Source organism: Embiotoca jacksoni, unplaced genomic scaffold (genome assembly GCF_022577435.1).
Source record: "Embiotoca jacksoni isolate LCO1_2020_lvr unplaced genomic scaffold, fEmbJac1.0.p SCAF_38, whole genome shotgun sequence".
NCBI classification, from domain to species: domain Eukaryota; kingdom Metazoa; phylum Chordata; class Actinopteri; family Embiotocidae; genus Embiotoca; species Embiotoca jacksoni.
Genome location: NW_027185390.1, coordinates 431020 through 447538, shown reverse-complemented (window position 1 = coordinate 447538; position 16519 = coordinate 431020). Strand labels below are relative to the sequence as shown.

General features: G+C 40.4%; 1 protein-coding gene across 18 annotated transcripts in view; it reads left to right on the top strand.

Moving 5' to 3' along the window:
• LOC138208487 (peripheral plasma membrane protein CASK-like) overlaps positions 1 to 16519 on the top strand; it is a 40600-nt gene that overhangs the window by 1897 nt on the left and 22184 nt on the right. For all 18 annotated transcript variants that reach the window (XM_069166394.1, XM_069166387.1, XM_069166390.1 and 15 more), the window contains exons 2-5: positions 10710 to 10822; positions 14946 to 15051; positions 16096 to 16173; positions 16298 to 16370. In XM_069166394.1, coding sequence (XP_069022495.1) covers positions 10710 to 10822; positions 14946 to 15051; positions 16096 to 16173; positions 16298 to 16370 — 370 coding nt within the window. The remainder of the gene's footprint in view (positions 1 to 10709; positions 10823 to 14945; positions 15052 to 16095; positions 16174 to 16297; positions 16371 to 16519) is intronic.

Sequence of the window (16519 nt, the reverse complement as noted above, 5' to 3'; positions counted from 1 at the left end):
GTCCATATATTTGAATTGTGTTATTTTAAAGTACAAATGTGTTCAGCTAGTTTATACAGGAATTACTCATTGTAACTTACAGTGATGGATCAGGACAGGGTCAAGCATCATTTCTATTATTTTTTTTCTTATTTGTGAGTTCAAAGCTGCCTCTGCTGTTGTCATACTACTTCTCAGTACCTGTACAGTCTGCATGTAGAGCTAAATACTGTATATACTTGTCATCTGCATAATCAGGATCAGACCTGTCACAACTGTAACATAATCGTTGGATTGCGATTATTTTAGCTGACCACAATAATTTTGCATAATCGGTTACAATTTTTTCCATTTATTTAGATGAAAATAGAAATGTCATATTTCCATCACTATTTCCACATCGTCCTCCACTGTTTGATGTTTGAGTGGCGTAATCTCGTCTCGCTTCCTTCTTCTCCTGTGGTTTAATGGTACATGAGTGGAGAATTAGCACGACCAACTGTTTATCTCGAGGAGCTTAACTTCTCGTATTTCCACCGGATGCATTTCAATGAGCATTTATTGACATTGACATCATGGATTTAGGTGCACAGCACAACATCAAATGAATGGCTCTTCTGAGATTAAGCTTAAAATGAACACATAAAGACTAAATTGTTAGTTGTGATTATTTGTATGACAATTAATTGTCAATTCAAATTACATGATTGTGGAAGCCATAGCCAGGATATAGTTACATCTAACTGTTTGGGACTCCCTGCCTCCAGAAGCTAACACCGAATGAGTGTGTTAGTTGCAGTTGTGCAGGTATGATCACACAGTCCAGACAGCAGAACATTTGGACATGAGAAAATGATAGTCTAGGCCTAGGGTGTATTTTAGGCTTTAGTAGCAAAGAAGGATGCCACATTTATGTCACAGAAAAGAACAGAAAATCCCTCTGATCCAGCCGGTTCTTTTGTGAAACTGCAGTTGATGGATCAAGTGGGTTGAGTCCTGGTGTCTCGGGATGTGTTGCGGGAAGAGGGGTGTGTGTGGGGGGGAGTGGGAGAGGGAGGGGGGCATTTTTCCTCAGCCATGAGGTGGGAGGGGAAGGGAGGCTGAGGCAGATCAATGGAGACAAGTGGAGTTGGGAATGTGATGGCCCTGAGGCTAAGGATATAAATAATGCCAGCAGACATTGACTGCAGCACTCTGCCGTCTCCCACTTTGTTTTTTAAACCTCGTGGTTGATTGTCGGCGCTACTGTAGGTAGTGGACAACACGGCAGACAGCTGAAACCCGAGGATGCTAATTAATTGAAATTGGAAATGGAAACGTGTTACAGCCACAGAAGACCCTCATAAAAAAAACCTATTCCGTATCTGCTCCAGTTAGTGGATATTGCTCTCTCATTTTAGCCCGAGTGTGTTTTGTAACAGAAGCCAGGCCATTTTGTCAGTTTTATCTCTGCGCAAAATGGATTGAAAGCGGTATGATAATTGGGCTGCTCATTGGGTTAAGTGGATTGACAATACATTGTACATTGTCAAGGAAGGCCTCCTCCAGGCTTTCATTACTTAGTTTTTTCATGTTCTTTTTCAAGTATTCTTTTTTTTTTTTATCCGACTGAAACTGAGACTCATCCAACCATCAATGAAAATATTTGCAGGAGAAAGTCTTTTTAAAAACTTGGCACGGAGAGGAACGTTTCATCAACAGGGTCTGATCAGGTCACACTAATTGAAAAATACTGTAATTGCAAGTGTATGTAATGAAGTAATCCCTAATCATTTTGGAGTAATTAGTTCGTCCTTTACCTCCTGCCATATAACATTAGAGTTGCCATGGTGATCTGTGTCACATGATTGGATGAGCTTGATGCTGTTGTAAACAAGCGTGTCTCCTGCTGAACTTTGACTTAAGATCCATTCAAACTTGTACCTAAACCCTTTCATCCAGCCCGCCCCTCCTTCAGACGTCTATTGTTGTCAGAGAAGTTGTCTATTATTGTCCCTGATCGGCTTGTGTCGGAGAGAGCAGCCTGCCTGGGTGGGGTTGAGAGCACAGGGAACGTCATCACTGTCCAATAATCGTCTGCTCTAAACACGGAGTGTGTCGAGAGCCATGTTCAGCGTGATTTCTACTGAAAGACGGTTCGTAAGTTCGGAAAGTTTTTATTTCTATGACACTGTGATTGTGCCTTCTTGATTAGCTTTTTAAAGATGTAACTAGTCTCTGTGATCACTCGGGTCTCTGATTGTGTTTAAGGCATTGTGTTAATGTGCACAGAATTACCAACCCGTGCTCCTTGTCTACCAGGAACCTTTCCTTTCACTACTTTATTGTTATTATTTATGATGGAAAAATGTGAGTTTGCTTTTATTGCAGCGCTGAGAGCTCAGCAAGGTTTAACCCTCTGAATCCTGCAGCCCCGCTGATGGTTTCAAAGGACATATTTTCTTTTCTTTTTTTTTTAACTATAAAATTACACCATTTATTATAGCCAGAAACTAACTGAAAAGATAGAAATTATTATCAGGTTTTCAAATTTGTGACCGCCCTTGAACCCATCCTCTGCACCGAACGCTTCTGTCTGGAAAAAATAATTACAAATCTTTGCTTAAAGAAGTGATATTTCATAAAAATCACTTTTTTTTTTCTACACGTCTCATTTTCAACTTTGCAACCAATGAAGCGTTTGCACAATTGAGATTTTGTGAAAAAAAAAAAAGAATTCTGCTCTCCTCAGCACAACTAGGAAGTCATGAATGGCTCTGCTGAGACCAACAGTCACGTGACAAAAAGCATCAGCAAATGTTCGACTGAACTGCAGGCTGGAGCTCAGAGGAGCGGATGGAGAGCAGAGAGGCTCGTGGAGGTTGTAAAAGTGTAAATAATCCAATATGATTATGATTTATTTCCAGTATAAGTAATACTTGTAGGAACTTGGAAAAATTCTGTATATATAGATTCCATCTTTGATCAATTTGTATAAAATAAATTATCAAAGATATTCAACTTAGGTTTTTTTTTTTCTTATTTTATGATTTATGATATTATAACTGTTAAACTGCAGTAAAGCCATTTTTGAGTTCTCCCTACTTCTCGCCATGGTTGCGCTGTTCCCATAGAGGTGCAGGACTTGCTGGTGCAGTGAAAAATTAGCCCACAGGGAGTCAAATTGTGACGAGCACAAAAAAATAAATACATTCCACAGAAACTGCTCGGGGTTCAGAGGGTTAAGAACTGAGTAGTCAAAATGTTTGAACTTTTTGCAAGTCAGACGCCCTGATTCATCGGGGTTTATAGTTGCATGGCAACAGTCGGAGCTGCACATGTCTGCGTAGCATCGCTATAACGACACGCGTGTCTGATTTTGGCAGCTCATGCATGTGAATGTTCACTGAGCTGCCCTGTGGTTAGTCTTATTTCAATGGAGAAAGATCAGACAGGTCAGGTGTCAGTTCAACTTCTAACTTGATGAACTCGGGTGAAAGATGACACGAGCTATTGAACAGGCGAAGGAAGAAACAGCCTGCTCTTTATGTACTCATCATTTGTAGTCAACATGATGCAGTAACCACAGGCCTGTTTTTGATATTTCAGTCATAGTTGAAATGTTGACGAAGCGCTGAGACAATTTAGTGGGTTTGTGCGTGTAATGATTCTGTTTGAATAGGACTTGAGTTGTTGAGAAGCGCGATTGGAGTCTCAGTGCTCTTTATTTCAGCCCTGCGGTGCTCATTAGAGCCAAGGATATTGGGAAGTGCGACTCACTCCAAACCAATGAAGTGATCAGTCCTCTGGCTTGTTCCGATTTGGATAATTAAATTTCCTGGGCCACATTTAAATCTCAAATTTTCATTGATTGTTTTATGTTTTTTAGTGGTCTAATGATCCCTAAACAGATGTAATATTTTGCATACAAATCTAATAATTCTAATAATCTGCTGCGGGAAGGTCAAATTGTTTAACCTTTATTAGCATTTGCCTTGGATTGCCTAAACGTTAAGTAATTAATGTTAAATTTGAGTTGTCACTTATCGCACGTGTTGAATAGATCCAACCAATAGTCTGTAACCAAAGACAATACTCTTACAGTAACTACAAACAGAGAAGTTTCAGGTCTTCACATGAGAGAAGGTATAACTGAAGCTGTTGGGGATTAATTTTTTTGTTGAATTGACTAATCCTTTCAAATCCAATACATTTTCCAGGCTACACCCATGAGGCTCATTTAGCGCTGAGTCATCCTTCATTACAACTCTACACAGTTTAAGGCAATCCAACAGCATCCACAGTTCAGTCTTTGAAGGATTAATAGGGGGTGTTTTTGTTGTCATTGTGTCAGAGATGTGTTAATTCATATCTGTAGTGATTTTGGAAGCATACCTTTTCTAGTATTCTGTTTTCTCTTGTATGTAAGTGGGATCAGAGAGATCAGGGTTCAAGTCCCCGGCTTGGCTATCGTCCACTTCAGTGCCCCGAAGCAAAACACTGCCGCAGTTCCTGCCGGGATCAATAAGGTGTCACATTACTCAGTGTGTCATTGTACCATCAATTCTGTAGAGAGAAGAAATGGAGACAGTCATTTTTGTGTCAATATAAAATCCTGTTCTTCTCATGTTGTGTTCAGCTTTTACAGTGAAATATGTATACCGTGATATTTCTGCCAGGTTGTGGCACTGTGTAACACATATATACTGATATACAAGGTCGTAATTGTAGTTGGTTTTTTTCCCCTAGAGGATATTTATTGTCTTTGAACCATCACTTCTATGTATAGTATATACTACTTTTAGCTGCCCACACGCAGCAGAGCAATAGTTGTGAATGGCTGGTGTAAAGTTGAGGCTCTCTTTCAGACTACAAGGCCAGACTCTGCAGGGAGGTTTAAACAATCCTGGATCCTCCTCTGGCTTATGTAGAGGAAAGGATTTTCTGCCAAATCTTTAAAACCTCCCGAGGATATCTCTTCTGTGTATTTCAGTTTTGCAACCCGAATGCTAATTTCCCAGAACATTTTTCAAAGGGTTTGTTTCCCCCAATTTGCATAAGGAAGCACTCCAGATTATTGTTGCTCAGACATACTCAGACTATTAACAGCACTGAACTTTGTTGAACTTGTTAAATTAACAGCTTTGCTTTTAAGCACAGTTTGTGCAGTAGGTCAAACAACACTTATCCTGGAGTTCGCCTGCTGGAATCACCATTATGTATTTATATTATCTGCTTGTCAAGACATAAATTTAAGAAATTTATGAATAAACATTTGTCAGCTCTGTGTACCTAGAGGCAACACCACAAACTCTCATTTTCAAGTTCGACTTTACAACTGAAATACAATTATTATTTTTGTGTATTAACTGCTGATTTCATTTGGTCAATAATCATAAATTGTAGTGGCAATGTTTTGTTTGGACTATAGCTAAATATTGGTGTGAAGAAAATGACCAGTGTGGGCTTGTTACTGTATGCCACTGATGATAACGTTTATCTGGAGAAGACCAGGTGAGATGCATTTTACCTGGCTGGGGATAAGACCCAGGATTGAGCAGCACCCGTAGTTAGCCAACCTGATACAAATGATGTTTCTGTATCTTGCAGCTGCTCGTGCATTTTTGTCCAAAGTTTTTAGGACAGACTAACTGCTGGCCGCAGCTAAAGAGCAAAATGCTGCTTCAAGCAAAGATTGTTGCTCTCGGGAGAGTCGTGCTGGTGATGTGGAGTCTGCAGCTACAGATGTGTCCTCTCCCTGTTTAGGAAAGAAAATAAAAAAACAGACACCTGAGGGGAGGCCGGCATGGATGTGAAAACTGTACCTCGCATACAGTCTTTGATTTACACAGAGCAGAGAGTTGAAATGAGCCAGGGAGCATTCTGTAAAGATTCCCACTCGAGGCTAATGTTTGATGACTGCTGCTGTCGGATGTGAGCCATGTGTGGGCATTTTGTATGAGCCCACTCAGCACAGCTGCAATGATGTCAGTATGGCATGCGGCCTCTTTGCTTTCTTCACACACACACACACACACACACACACACACACACACACACACACACACACACACACACACACACACACACGTGCACAAACGTCTGCACTTCTGTCTTTGTGAGGACACTCATTGATATAATGCAGTGCCTCTAGCCCTTTCCTAACCTAAACCTGATTTTAACCATAAATCTGAGCCCTCAAGTAGCTCTTTGAAGGTGTGTTTGATGATGAAAACCACCCAAAATGTCCTCACTGTCCCTAAATGTTTTCACTCCGAAGGTCTAAAACTCAAACGGGTCCTCACAGAGACAGCCATACACACATGCACATACTCTGTCTCTCTCTCTTACAGTTACTGGCTCCTTTTTAATGGCTCTGTAAGAGTTACTGTACATGGCTGAATGGTCATTTAATTTTTTTTTATTCCAGATAATGAGATGAATTACATTCTAAATTATTAAATTAAATAGCAGATTCAACCCCTTTTTTTTCTTGCAACACACAGTAATATACAATCCGATCTGGGAATTGATTTTCCATGCAGCTCCATGAATTGACATCCAAAATTACAGATGAGGTTGATGCATAATATCTGGCAGGTTTCCCCGAACCCGACCTCACTGATTAACAGCGGTAATGACTTTTATTGACATGCATTAGTATCGTTTGAATCCCTGTGGCCAAACCTTCACCAGTCAAACACAGATCTGAAAGGATTGCCGTGTTAGACGGGGGGGGGGGGGGGGTGTCGGAAGCTCCGTCGTGCACTCAGGCAGCACCCCACACCTCCCACTCGATCATGGATAAACACAGCTGCTGCAGCACATCAACCCAGGAGGGCAAAGGTCAGCGGGGTTGTCAGAGCATCAGCAGGATTCCTGTGGACTCGGGAGGTGAAGAGTGTTGCGTTTTACAGTCCTCTTGGCCCGCGGCGTGCACATGCCGCCCGCGTTTGTTTCTATGGCTTAATCATTGCAGCAGATGTGAGAGACAAATGTGAGAGCAAATCAGCTTTAGCTCCCAAACTCACAGCACGCACAGACGCTTGGACTGGAGCTTTGACACTGACGTCGTCAGGCAAGTTCATTTGCTAATTCAGTCAAAGCAGTGCCTGCTAATAGCCTCCACTTTACTCCAGCAAATGGGTCTTGTTCAGGGTCTTCATATCATACCCCTGTTGCACGGGAGGTGAATTGGAGAGGGTCTACGGGGAAATATAGATTTTAGGAATTTGTCTACAATAGCACAATTTAATCATGACTCTGACTAGGTTGCAGAAAGGCCTGGTTATCTTAAAATAAAGCTATACTGTCACTGTGAGTTCAAACTCACTTTCTTTAGTTGAAATAACATTCCTTTCACACATGAATATTTAAACCACACACATTGAATGAAAAACAGTCAACATTTATTACAACACAAACAGTAAACCCACAGATAATAATAAAAAAACACAATAATACCCGGGATTTGATAGTCAGTGTGATGGTACCATAACGTTGGCGCTCATCTAAATCCTCAAGGAAAAGGTGCGGTTAGTACTCGCTGTTCCTCGGTTACTTAGAGAGCGGTAGATAACAGTCTTTGCAAACCCTTGTGTCCAGCAGGAGGCTCAGACGGTAGAGAGGGTTGAACACTAATCGGAAGGTTGGTGGTTCAATCCCCGGCTCCTCCTGTCCACATGCCTAAGTGTCCTTGAGCAAGACACTGAACCCTGAGTTGCTCCCGATGGTGAACCATCAGTGTGTGAATGTGCTCCTGATGGCAGCACCCTGCATGGTGATCTGTCTCATTAGTGTGTGAATGGGAAAACCATGTTAAAGCGCTTTGAGACCGAAAGGTGATAAAGCGCTATACAAGTACAGACCATTTACCATAACTCGAACAATAAAACACATTTTCTTGTAATGTACATTAAATCCATCTGTGGCTTTCCCTCGTCTCGTCTGCTTCTCTTTCTCTGCTTCGCGCGCGCCTAAAAGAACCCGATAGGTTACCAAAAAGTTCTCTCTGCTTGGCTGGCAACATATTGACACCTGACCAACCAATACGGTAAGGACACGAGAGGTTCGAGGGCAACTCAAACCGTCGGACACTTAAGTACTTTTCCAAACTATACTTCTCTGCCCATGAACACAAATGCAAATGTACTGTTTTACAGAAATGACAAAGAAACACGTGTAAAAAAAAAAAATTAGCAGGGCGCTATATGTGTTTTCATTAGCTTTAATTACATCTCTGAGGATTGCTGACCTGGGAGATGTAGAGACGGCTGTGACATGGCAGTGGTGTGTATTTGTATGCGAGTGTGTCTGCGCCTCTGAGTGGGCCAGGAGACGTGATGTAATGTGATGGTTGGGAGCTTTGCTATAATGACAAAGAATTAGCATATACTGTACATCTGTGAGACTAATGAAACACACGGTCCACTCAAAAATGTGTTATTTCAGAAGCAGTGTTGTAATGATTAATGTGAGTACTATTTAATCTGTTAGTGACTCAACAGAGATGAAATCAAAGATGATTTGTGATGAGTAGTTTGTCATTCATCAAGTAAAATCCATATTTCTTACTTTAGATATCTGATCATATAGTTCTTGGGGGGGAAAAAAAAAAATACAAATTTCCAATGAAAAAGCATTGTTTGTGTAGCTTTCACTGAGTGATTGTAAGCTTTTGGACAGCAGTCTTTCAAGGTGTCTGAGAAATTATTTGTGGCGCCGTGACATCCAACACTTGACAATCCAACTGTGTCATTCAGACCTAACTTGGAAAAACTTTGTCAGAGCAGTGGATTCAAACAGTTTGGGAAAAAGTCATTTTCCCAAACTGTTTGAATCCACTGCTCTGACAAAGTTTTGTTCCTTTTATTTATGCTGTGTTATTTGCTATGCTACTTATGCAATCCATTTGGTTCCCACTGTACTGCATAGAGGACATTCTGGGCTTTTAGTGATGTTACAGTTGTGGTGGTGAGGCTAACCGAGCACATGGACTTTCTCTCCAAAATGGCAGTCAACTTCCACATTTTATCGTGCCAAGGGAGGTAAGTGATACAATTTTTTTTGTGCAGATTTTATGTTTCTGTTGCTAATAATCACATTTTTCTCAAATATGAGAGTCTTAACTCTCATTTAATAAGATTTCAGAAGTGTGCAAGTACAGGGCTGAGTGAGGTGGAGAAGATTGTACTCAACCGTGGACTAAAAGTCAGAGCTGTCAGGAGACGAGGTGGAGGAGGGCCAGACAATAGAGCAGGAAGGTGAAAGCTCAGTGGAGGACACATTAGCTTTCGAGCAGACTGAGCAGGGAGACAGTGACGACACCATCGTCCATTATGGATAAGAAGCACTGTGGAAGCTAGGGCTCTGAAGTTTAGAGTTATTACAGTGTTTAAAAAGTGAAATGAGCCTTTTTCATTGAATTTACACGTACAAAGTAAATGTACGATATACAATCAGTTAAAATATATATTTGGTAAACTATTGACTCTGTTGAATTATACAATACATAATATATTTTCTAAAAGTGCATTAAACTCCAACTCTCCTTTCTTTCTCAGTTAAGGTTCAAACCTGTTGTGGAGGAGACTGATCTCCATGATTATTTAAAACCGTACATAGATGACCAGTCAAAAGGCTGACAAGATGGAAGAGTACATTTCAACAAGGAAGAAGAGGCCCGGTAAACCACAGCCAGATGACAGTGTCAGGAAAGACGGGTTGCTCCATTTGCAGAAGATGGGGAAAGCAGCACTTGGGTCAGGAGAGAAGGATGCAAAGGGAAAACGTGTCAAATGTATTGAATGTTTTTATGCATTTCCAAGACAATTGACTGCTTCCTATCGTACCATGAAGGATCTGTTGTTAGCGCGGTGTATGATGTGACCTAACAACCCAGCTTCAGATGACTATCATGTGTCCCAAATTAAGTTTGAAAAAGTTCCACTGAGATGTTATTTATTAAAATACTATTCAGTTGTGTTTCCTTCATATAACTGTTTTTATGTTCATGAAATGAAGAGAAATTTGAACAGAAATACACATTAAAAAAAGAATAAAACCTCATTGCATTTTGTCTGTTCTGTAATCAACCAAGACCTGATGTTCAGCACATGGGACAGATGATAACAAATAAATGTAAATATATATATATATATATATATATATATATATATATATATATTCTTTTAAATAGCTGTAATGAGTTTCTTTCAACTGCAATACTTAAATTATCTAAAACCTTTTTACTCTGTGCCTGAAAAATTATTCCACATTGACAGAAGGGATGCGGCATGATGTTCTTCGACAGGCCTTATAGCTTCCATATGGCAGCTCCAGTGCAGCTATATTGGGAAACACAAATATGCAAAATCTGCCACCTCCTTTGCCCAGAAATAAACCGTGCAGGGTAGGTCTCCCTTGCACAGGTCTCTATAATAAAGCTTTTATTTTAGCTTTTACAGCTGCGCTGCACCACACTGCTCTGTAATTCCCACTGGCACGGGCATGGAGGCTACCAAGCGTTGCTAACCACCCACTGTAAATCCAGAATATTCTCGGGAGCAGCCTTGTGTCTGCCCATTGCACAAGGCTGGTGTCTGTCCATGATTGTGTGTGCATGTGTTATGCTAACTGAACTCCTGTGTCTGAATCTGAAAAATCATGTCAAACACAGAGAGATTTGTGCTTATGTGGTTTTGCAGTTGTCTGTGACTAACCGTGTGTGTGTATGTGTGTGTGTGTTGCAGGGGTCCCTTCAGCGTGGTGAGGCGATGCATCAACAGGGACACCGGCCAGCAGTTTGCTGTGAAGATCGTGGACGTGGCCAGCTTCACCTCCAGCCCTGGCCTCAGCACAGAAGGTGAGAAACACGGCAGGCCTGATCTGACCTGTGGCTGCAGATAAATCCTTTTTTGTTGTTGTTCACTGCGAGCAGCAGATGGGTGGGGTCAGGAGAAATTAGGACAAGGGAGCGTACTTATCTGGGATGTTGTCACTCACACAGACTCACACTTTCTAATAGACTTAGTTCTGTCTTTTTTCAAACATAGAAATAACTGAATAAATGAACTGTTTTCTGTGCCGTTATGCAAACCTCACCCACCTGCTTCTTTTTGGGTTAAAACAAACAGAAATAATCTTCAAATAGTACCGTTTGGCTCAGATATCAAACACCGGGGCCCACATAGAGTCTATAATTGTATTCTTATGCATAAATATATGAGGCATAATGTCACACATACTGCACCCAGATGAGTAATATGTTGGAGCTGTATGTGTGTGCTTGTTTATGTGCTTGTGTGTCATTTAGGCCGAATATGTGCGAGATACTGCATGCCGTGTTGTTTGGTGCTTTGTCATGCTGAGGGCTATGTGTCGAAGAGGAGAAAAAAAATTTAAAAAAGGAGAGAATGAGACAAAGATCATAGGCGTGTGTGTGTGTTGGTGGTGGTGGTAGTCTTGGCATTCACTATGTGCCATCTGTGAGGCCCAGTCAGAGATTAGCCAGGCAGCCAATAACAGCAAGACCAGGAAATGACCCCAGGGAGGAGAAAGGAGGAAAATAAAAGGAGATTTACACCAGTGTTTCCTAAACCAGATCATTTTGGTGCTAAATTTATACCCCTGGAAGTATAAAGCACTGACATTAAAGTTAATTTTTTTTTTTTTTACCTCAGAAATATTTGAAGGAATGTTGGTAGTCTCCGGATACACGTGCATGTTTCACCCTGTGGTCAGCTGCAACAGGAATGGTAACGTTTAGCTTGCCAGCAGTAGATGTAGTGATGAGTGTCCAGAAGGATGTAGAAGTCCTTACTTCTGATTGTTATAGAGACTTTCGAAATGCATTGAATTTTTTTACATTCTGTAAAGCACTAAGCAGCTCATTTCACAAATGTGAGGATTTGCTCTCCTCTCATTGTATCGGATCTTGTTTTCTCTTTTTCTGAAATTGAGGGCAGGGTTAAAGGTCTATTTGTAATGTAAATTTTCATCGCTGTTAGTGTCAATAATACATTCAGAAGAGGCTGTGTGCTATACACAACCGACTTTACTATAGAAATAGGGTGACCATTTTCATTATCAGTCAATCCTATGATTATTTTTATTCAGTTAAATGTCAGAAATTGATGAAAAATGCCTGAAAATGACTTAAACAATTAATGAATTGTTCAGGTTTTTGTTGATTTATTTTCTCAGTCAACTAATTAATTGACAAATCATTTTATCTCTATAATAATTGTGCCTTTACAGTCATAATGACGTCAGTTTGAGGCTGATTATAGGATGAATTTGGCCCCATCCATTACCATTGACGCACAAGTTAAAGCAGTCTATAGGTTACCACGTGTACATTAGTCTGTATCCCATGTTATATTATATATTCTACTTGAAGTATCCCATGTGGCCAAGAATATGCAATATTGAAAAAATAGAGCAACCATTAACACTCACTCTCATAAACTGAATTCTTGATAGTTTTAAATATGACGTGAATATTCATGTACATCTGTATGAATCGTCAAAGAGTGAATCACAGTGAAAGTTTTACTCAAGGTTAGAATAAAAGTGACTGTTGAAAAAAAAGTCAAGGCAGCGAGCTGGAGTGCGGACAGATTTGCAGAGTGCTTTCTTGAGACCACATACCTGAGTTTATTAAGAAAGAATCTGCGTCAGCATAAATGTGAATGAAAAGGAGACAGAACTGCAGAACGGGCCGAGCTATAAGCTGGGCAAACAAACATTTGTAGTTATGTATTTGTGTGAGAGCGTACAGAATGAGAGTTGGACAAATAAGAGATTAATGGCATCATGAGGGATTAGTGAGTATTGAGTAAAATCTAATAGAGTGTATGTCTGAATTTGTACAGTTTAACAGGGATGAATGTGCAGAGTGAAGAAGTGAGAAAGTTGCCATTAAAGCTTTAGAGATATTGAATTTGAGGGAAAATATGATTTGCAGTATTATTAGTTAGATGTAGATGATAAAAATATTGGAAACATAATTTTTCAGTTCCCTAGAGAGTCTTTAACACCAGTGCATGATCAAGCAGTTTTGACTTTTCACTGTGATTTCTGTGGCAATGATAGTTTGCTCCTGTCATAACTTCAAAGTAAAATTATTTAGCATTACATCGCAAAGCCGAGCCCTCCATGTACAAATTGATTTGGAATTGGCCCCATTGGTTTCATTGAGGCTGTTCCAGACCTCTCCGGCTCCCTCCCTCTGTCTGAGTGGTTTCCTTGTTGCCGTGCGGACACAGGGAGGCATTGTTTAAGTTCGAGAACACACGCTCGATGAGGCGGGCGAGAATGAGCGTTAAGAGGAGGGGGAAATAATGGCAGCGAAAGGGGACCAGAGAATGGGGGCTCTGTGTAGTGGGGACACAGTGTCATTTCTCTCTGTTGCATAATGATACTGGTCTGTCACGAAACAAAGAGCACACACACACACACACACACACACACACACACACACACACACACACACACACACACACACACACACACAAGGATCAGTAGACTTGCAGATGGGGAGTGGAGTGTGTAAATGAGGTTTTTATGGACTGAGGAGCCCAACAACAGCACATTATGTCTGTCAGCTTGCTTCAGCAGTCTCTGTCTCCAGCTCTTGTATTGCCAGTTGTTCTTCAGTTTGCTCAGTAGAGTGTATTTCCTTTTCTTTAAAGAGGGACGGACGTCCACTAATCTGCAGAGCATCTTGCCTTCAGTATTGTTTTAGTTAATGAGGCAGTCAAAGCCTAAAAGGAGCCACCGAGTCACGTACTAATTGTATCTGCAGTGTGTTTTCAGATATAGTGATAATGAGAGGGGATGATGTTGTCGAGAGAGCCAGATGTGCATTTAGATGTGTAATTAAAAAGGTATTCTCATCGAGCCACATCTGGTGTTGCGTCTCCTTTTTTTGTGGAGACCAGCTTGTTTGCTCGTTTATGTGTCAGCCCAACATGTGAAAACTCTCTGTGTCTGACAAGAAGGGGGATCCCTCTCTGCAAATTAAACGCTCCGCACCTCCCCCTGGTGGTGAGGTCGAGACGTAGCAGGTGTGTTGAGGTGTGAAAGGAGGAGGGTGGCGTGGATGGCCCTCTTTTCATCCCCTTAACCCGTCACCAAGGGACACGAGAGGATTAAACCAAGCACGACTCCACCACAAATGAGCATGTTTGGTGTGTTTGTTTGGTGTATGTTCGTCTTTCTATCTCTCTACCTGTCAGTGAAGATAAACATGAAAATAAAGGTAAAATTTAATGTAGTACTCTGAAAAAAAGCATTAAAGCCCTCAAAAAATAAATTGTGCTCAGACTGTATTTGTTGTCGGGGAACTTATTCAGTTAGTATGTCTCTAACACGATTTTGTGCCACAAAATGTTTGGGCGTAAAGATTTTACCACCTCATGTGTTCATAACTGGGAAAATAATGTGTCATTTAGCTTTTTGCAAAACAATAACTACACTATTATGGAAATATCTACAGAAAAGTGGAATAATGTTTTTACTGTTTATAGTTTTTGTACAGAGACATGTATATTTTATTTTATTTTTTAAATTTCATCTATTTGTTATCCTCAATTTATTTTTATGCTGCTAAGACGACTGCTGCCAAACCCATTTTTGTTATGCACTCATATGCAATGACAATAAAGAATCTATCTATCAACTATCGATGCTACTGAGCTCATAAACTCCTTAAACGACCCAGTAGAGGAAGCTCACACTATTTGAAAGCATGAACACTGAGTACAGAATCTAAGTTTGTTTCTTCCGCCTCACAGCACCCTTTTTTTTTTTTTTCATTTTTTTTTTTTCAGTTTAGCTCCATATGTGCTTTTAAATTGTGGATTAAAGCCACTAAAGCAATAGCACGGCCACGTTTTGGCTTACATTTGAGAATTAACACCTTCCCTTAAAACCTAGAACTAGGATTACACTGAAATACTAATTGTCTAATTCCTGTTTGTCAGATCTGAAGCGAGAGGCCAGTATTTGCCACATGCTCAAACACCCTCACATCGTGGAGCTGCTGGAGACCTACAGCTCCGATGGCATGCTCTACATGGTCTTTGAATTGTAAGTGTGACAGCGGTTTGTTTGACTGTCTGTTATTTTTATTCCTGTAAACCACCACAGCTGCCGATCAGTCCCACCTCACAAATAACTTTTTGCTCAATAGTATTTCAGTAAAAAAAAAATAGGTCGAGATGCTTTGTGCTTACTCACTTAGGCACCTAGAAAGTCGACAAATAAACAGCCACAGACAAATTTTCATCAAAAGTTGGCAGATGGCTGTTGCTGGTAATTTCACACCCTGTCGCCAACACTACTCGCCCCCCTCGTTTTGATGGTTGCAGACTTATTAGTGTCTTTGATGGAAACAAAAATAAGTGTGATAGGTATGGTGTTGAAGCTCAGATAGAAGATATTCGTGTCATGTAGGTTTACAGAAATGTATATTTAAATATGTACTCTATATGTGAGCCAGGGCATCATACCAAGTATTAATGGTGGAGATGAATCATTTAAGAGATCCTTTCAATAACTTTTATGACCCTTATACATTTATATCGATAGCAGTCTGATTTTTTTCATGGTCGAGAATAGAAGAAATTGATTGAATGACAAGTGCAGAAGTGACAGGCCTTTACAGGACAAACTGCAACAAAATCCCAGTGAATTTGAGAGATCTTTTTTTTTTTTATTTTTTATTTTTTTTATTTTTTTTTATAGGGATACAAAAAAAATATATATCCACAGGAGATTGCACATTCGAGGGGGAGCTCTGCACTCCCTGCCGGGCCTTTGTTGTAAATCTAATTATCTGAATTAACTTGGCTGGTTAATTAGTTTCCTCTGTGGATTTTATGCTGTAAATCTGTATCTTCCTGTAAACCTCCTCAGGGATTGTAGAGCTTGATAGCGTTACAATAAAAATACACTGCCTGTGTTTATGCAAGTGACAGCAGGTCATAAAATTGCTCCCTGGTGGATAAATGTTTATATTTTATGTTTTAAAGAGTGTTTTGTGAGTTGCTGGTTCATCTGTTCTTGTGTAAACTATTACCTGTCATTAGTAGACACCTAATTGTGACTCATTTCTTTCCTCCTCTTTCTCAGTATGGATGGAGCAGACCTGTGTTTTGAAATCGTAAAGAGAGCTGACGCTGGGTTTGTCTACAGCGAAGCTGTGGCCAGGTAGGACACGCAATGTGGGAAGTGTTGGCGAAACATTTTAAATATTAATAAAGGTTGAAATAAACAACGTGTGGATGTCCTGAATGATCACCTTCTTGTCTGGTTCTGCTTTCTGTCCGTCCAGTCATTACATGAGGCAGATTTTGGAGGCGCTCCGGTATTGCCACGACAACAACGTGATTCATCGCGATGTAAAGGTAAGACCTCAAACAGACATTAAACCTTTTCATGACGATGACGGGGAATATGCTTATGTCTCAGAGTCTGAAGTTACTGAGATGATGTTAATCTCTGCTTTCTGTGGTGAGACAAAGGTCAAGATCATGACAGTTAACCACAGCCTTCT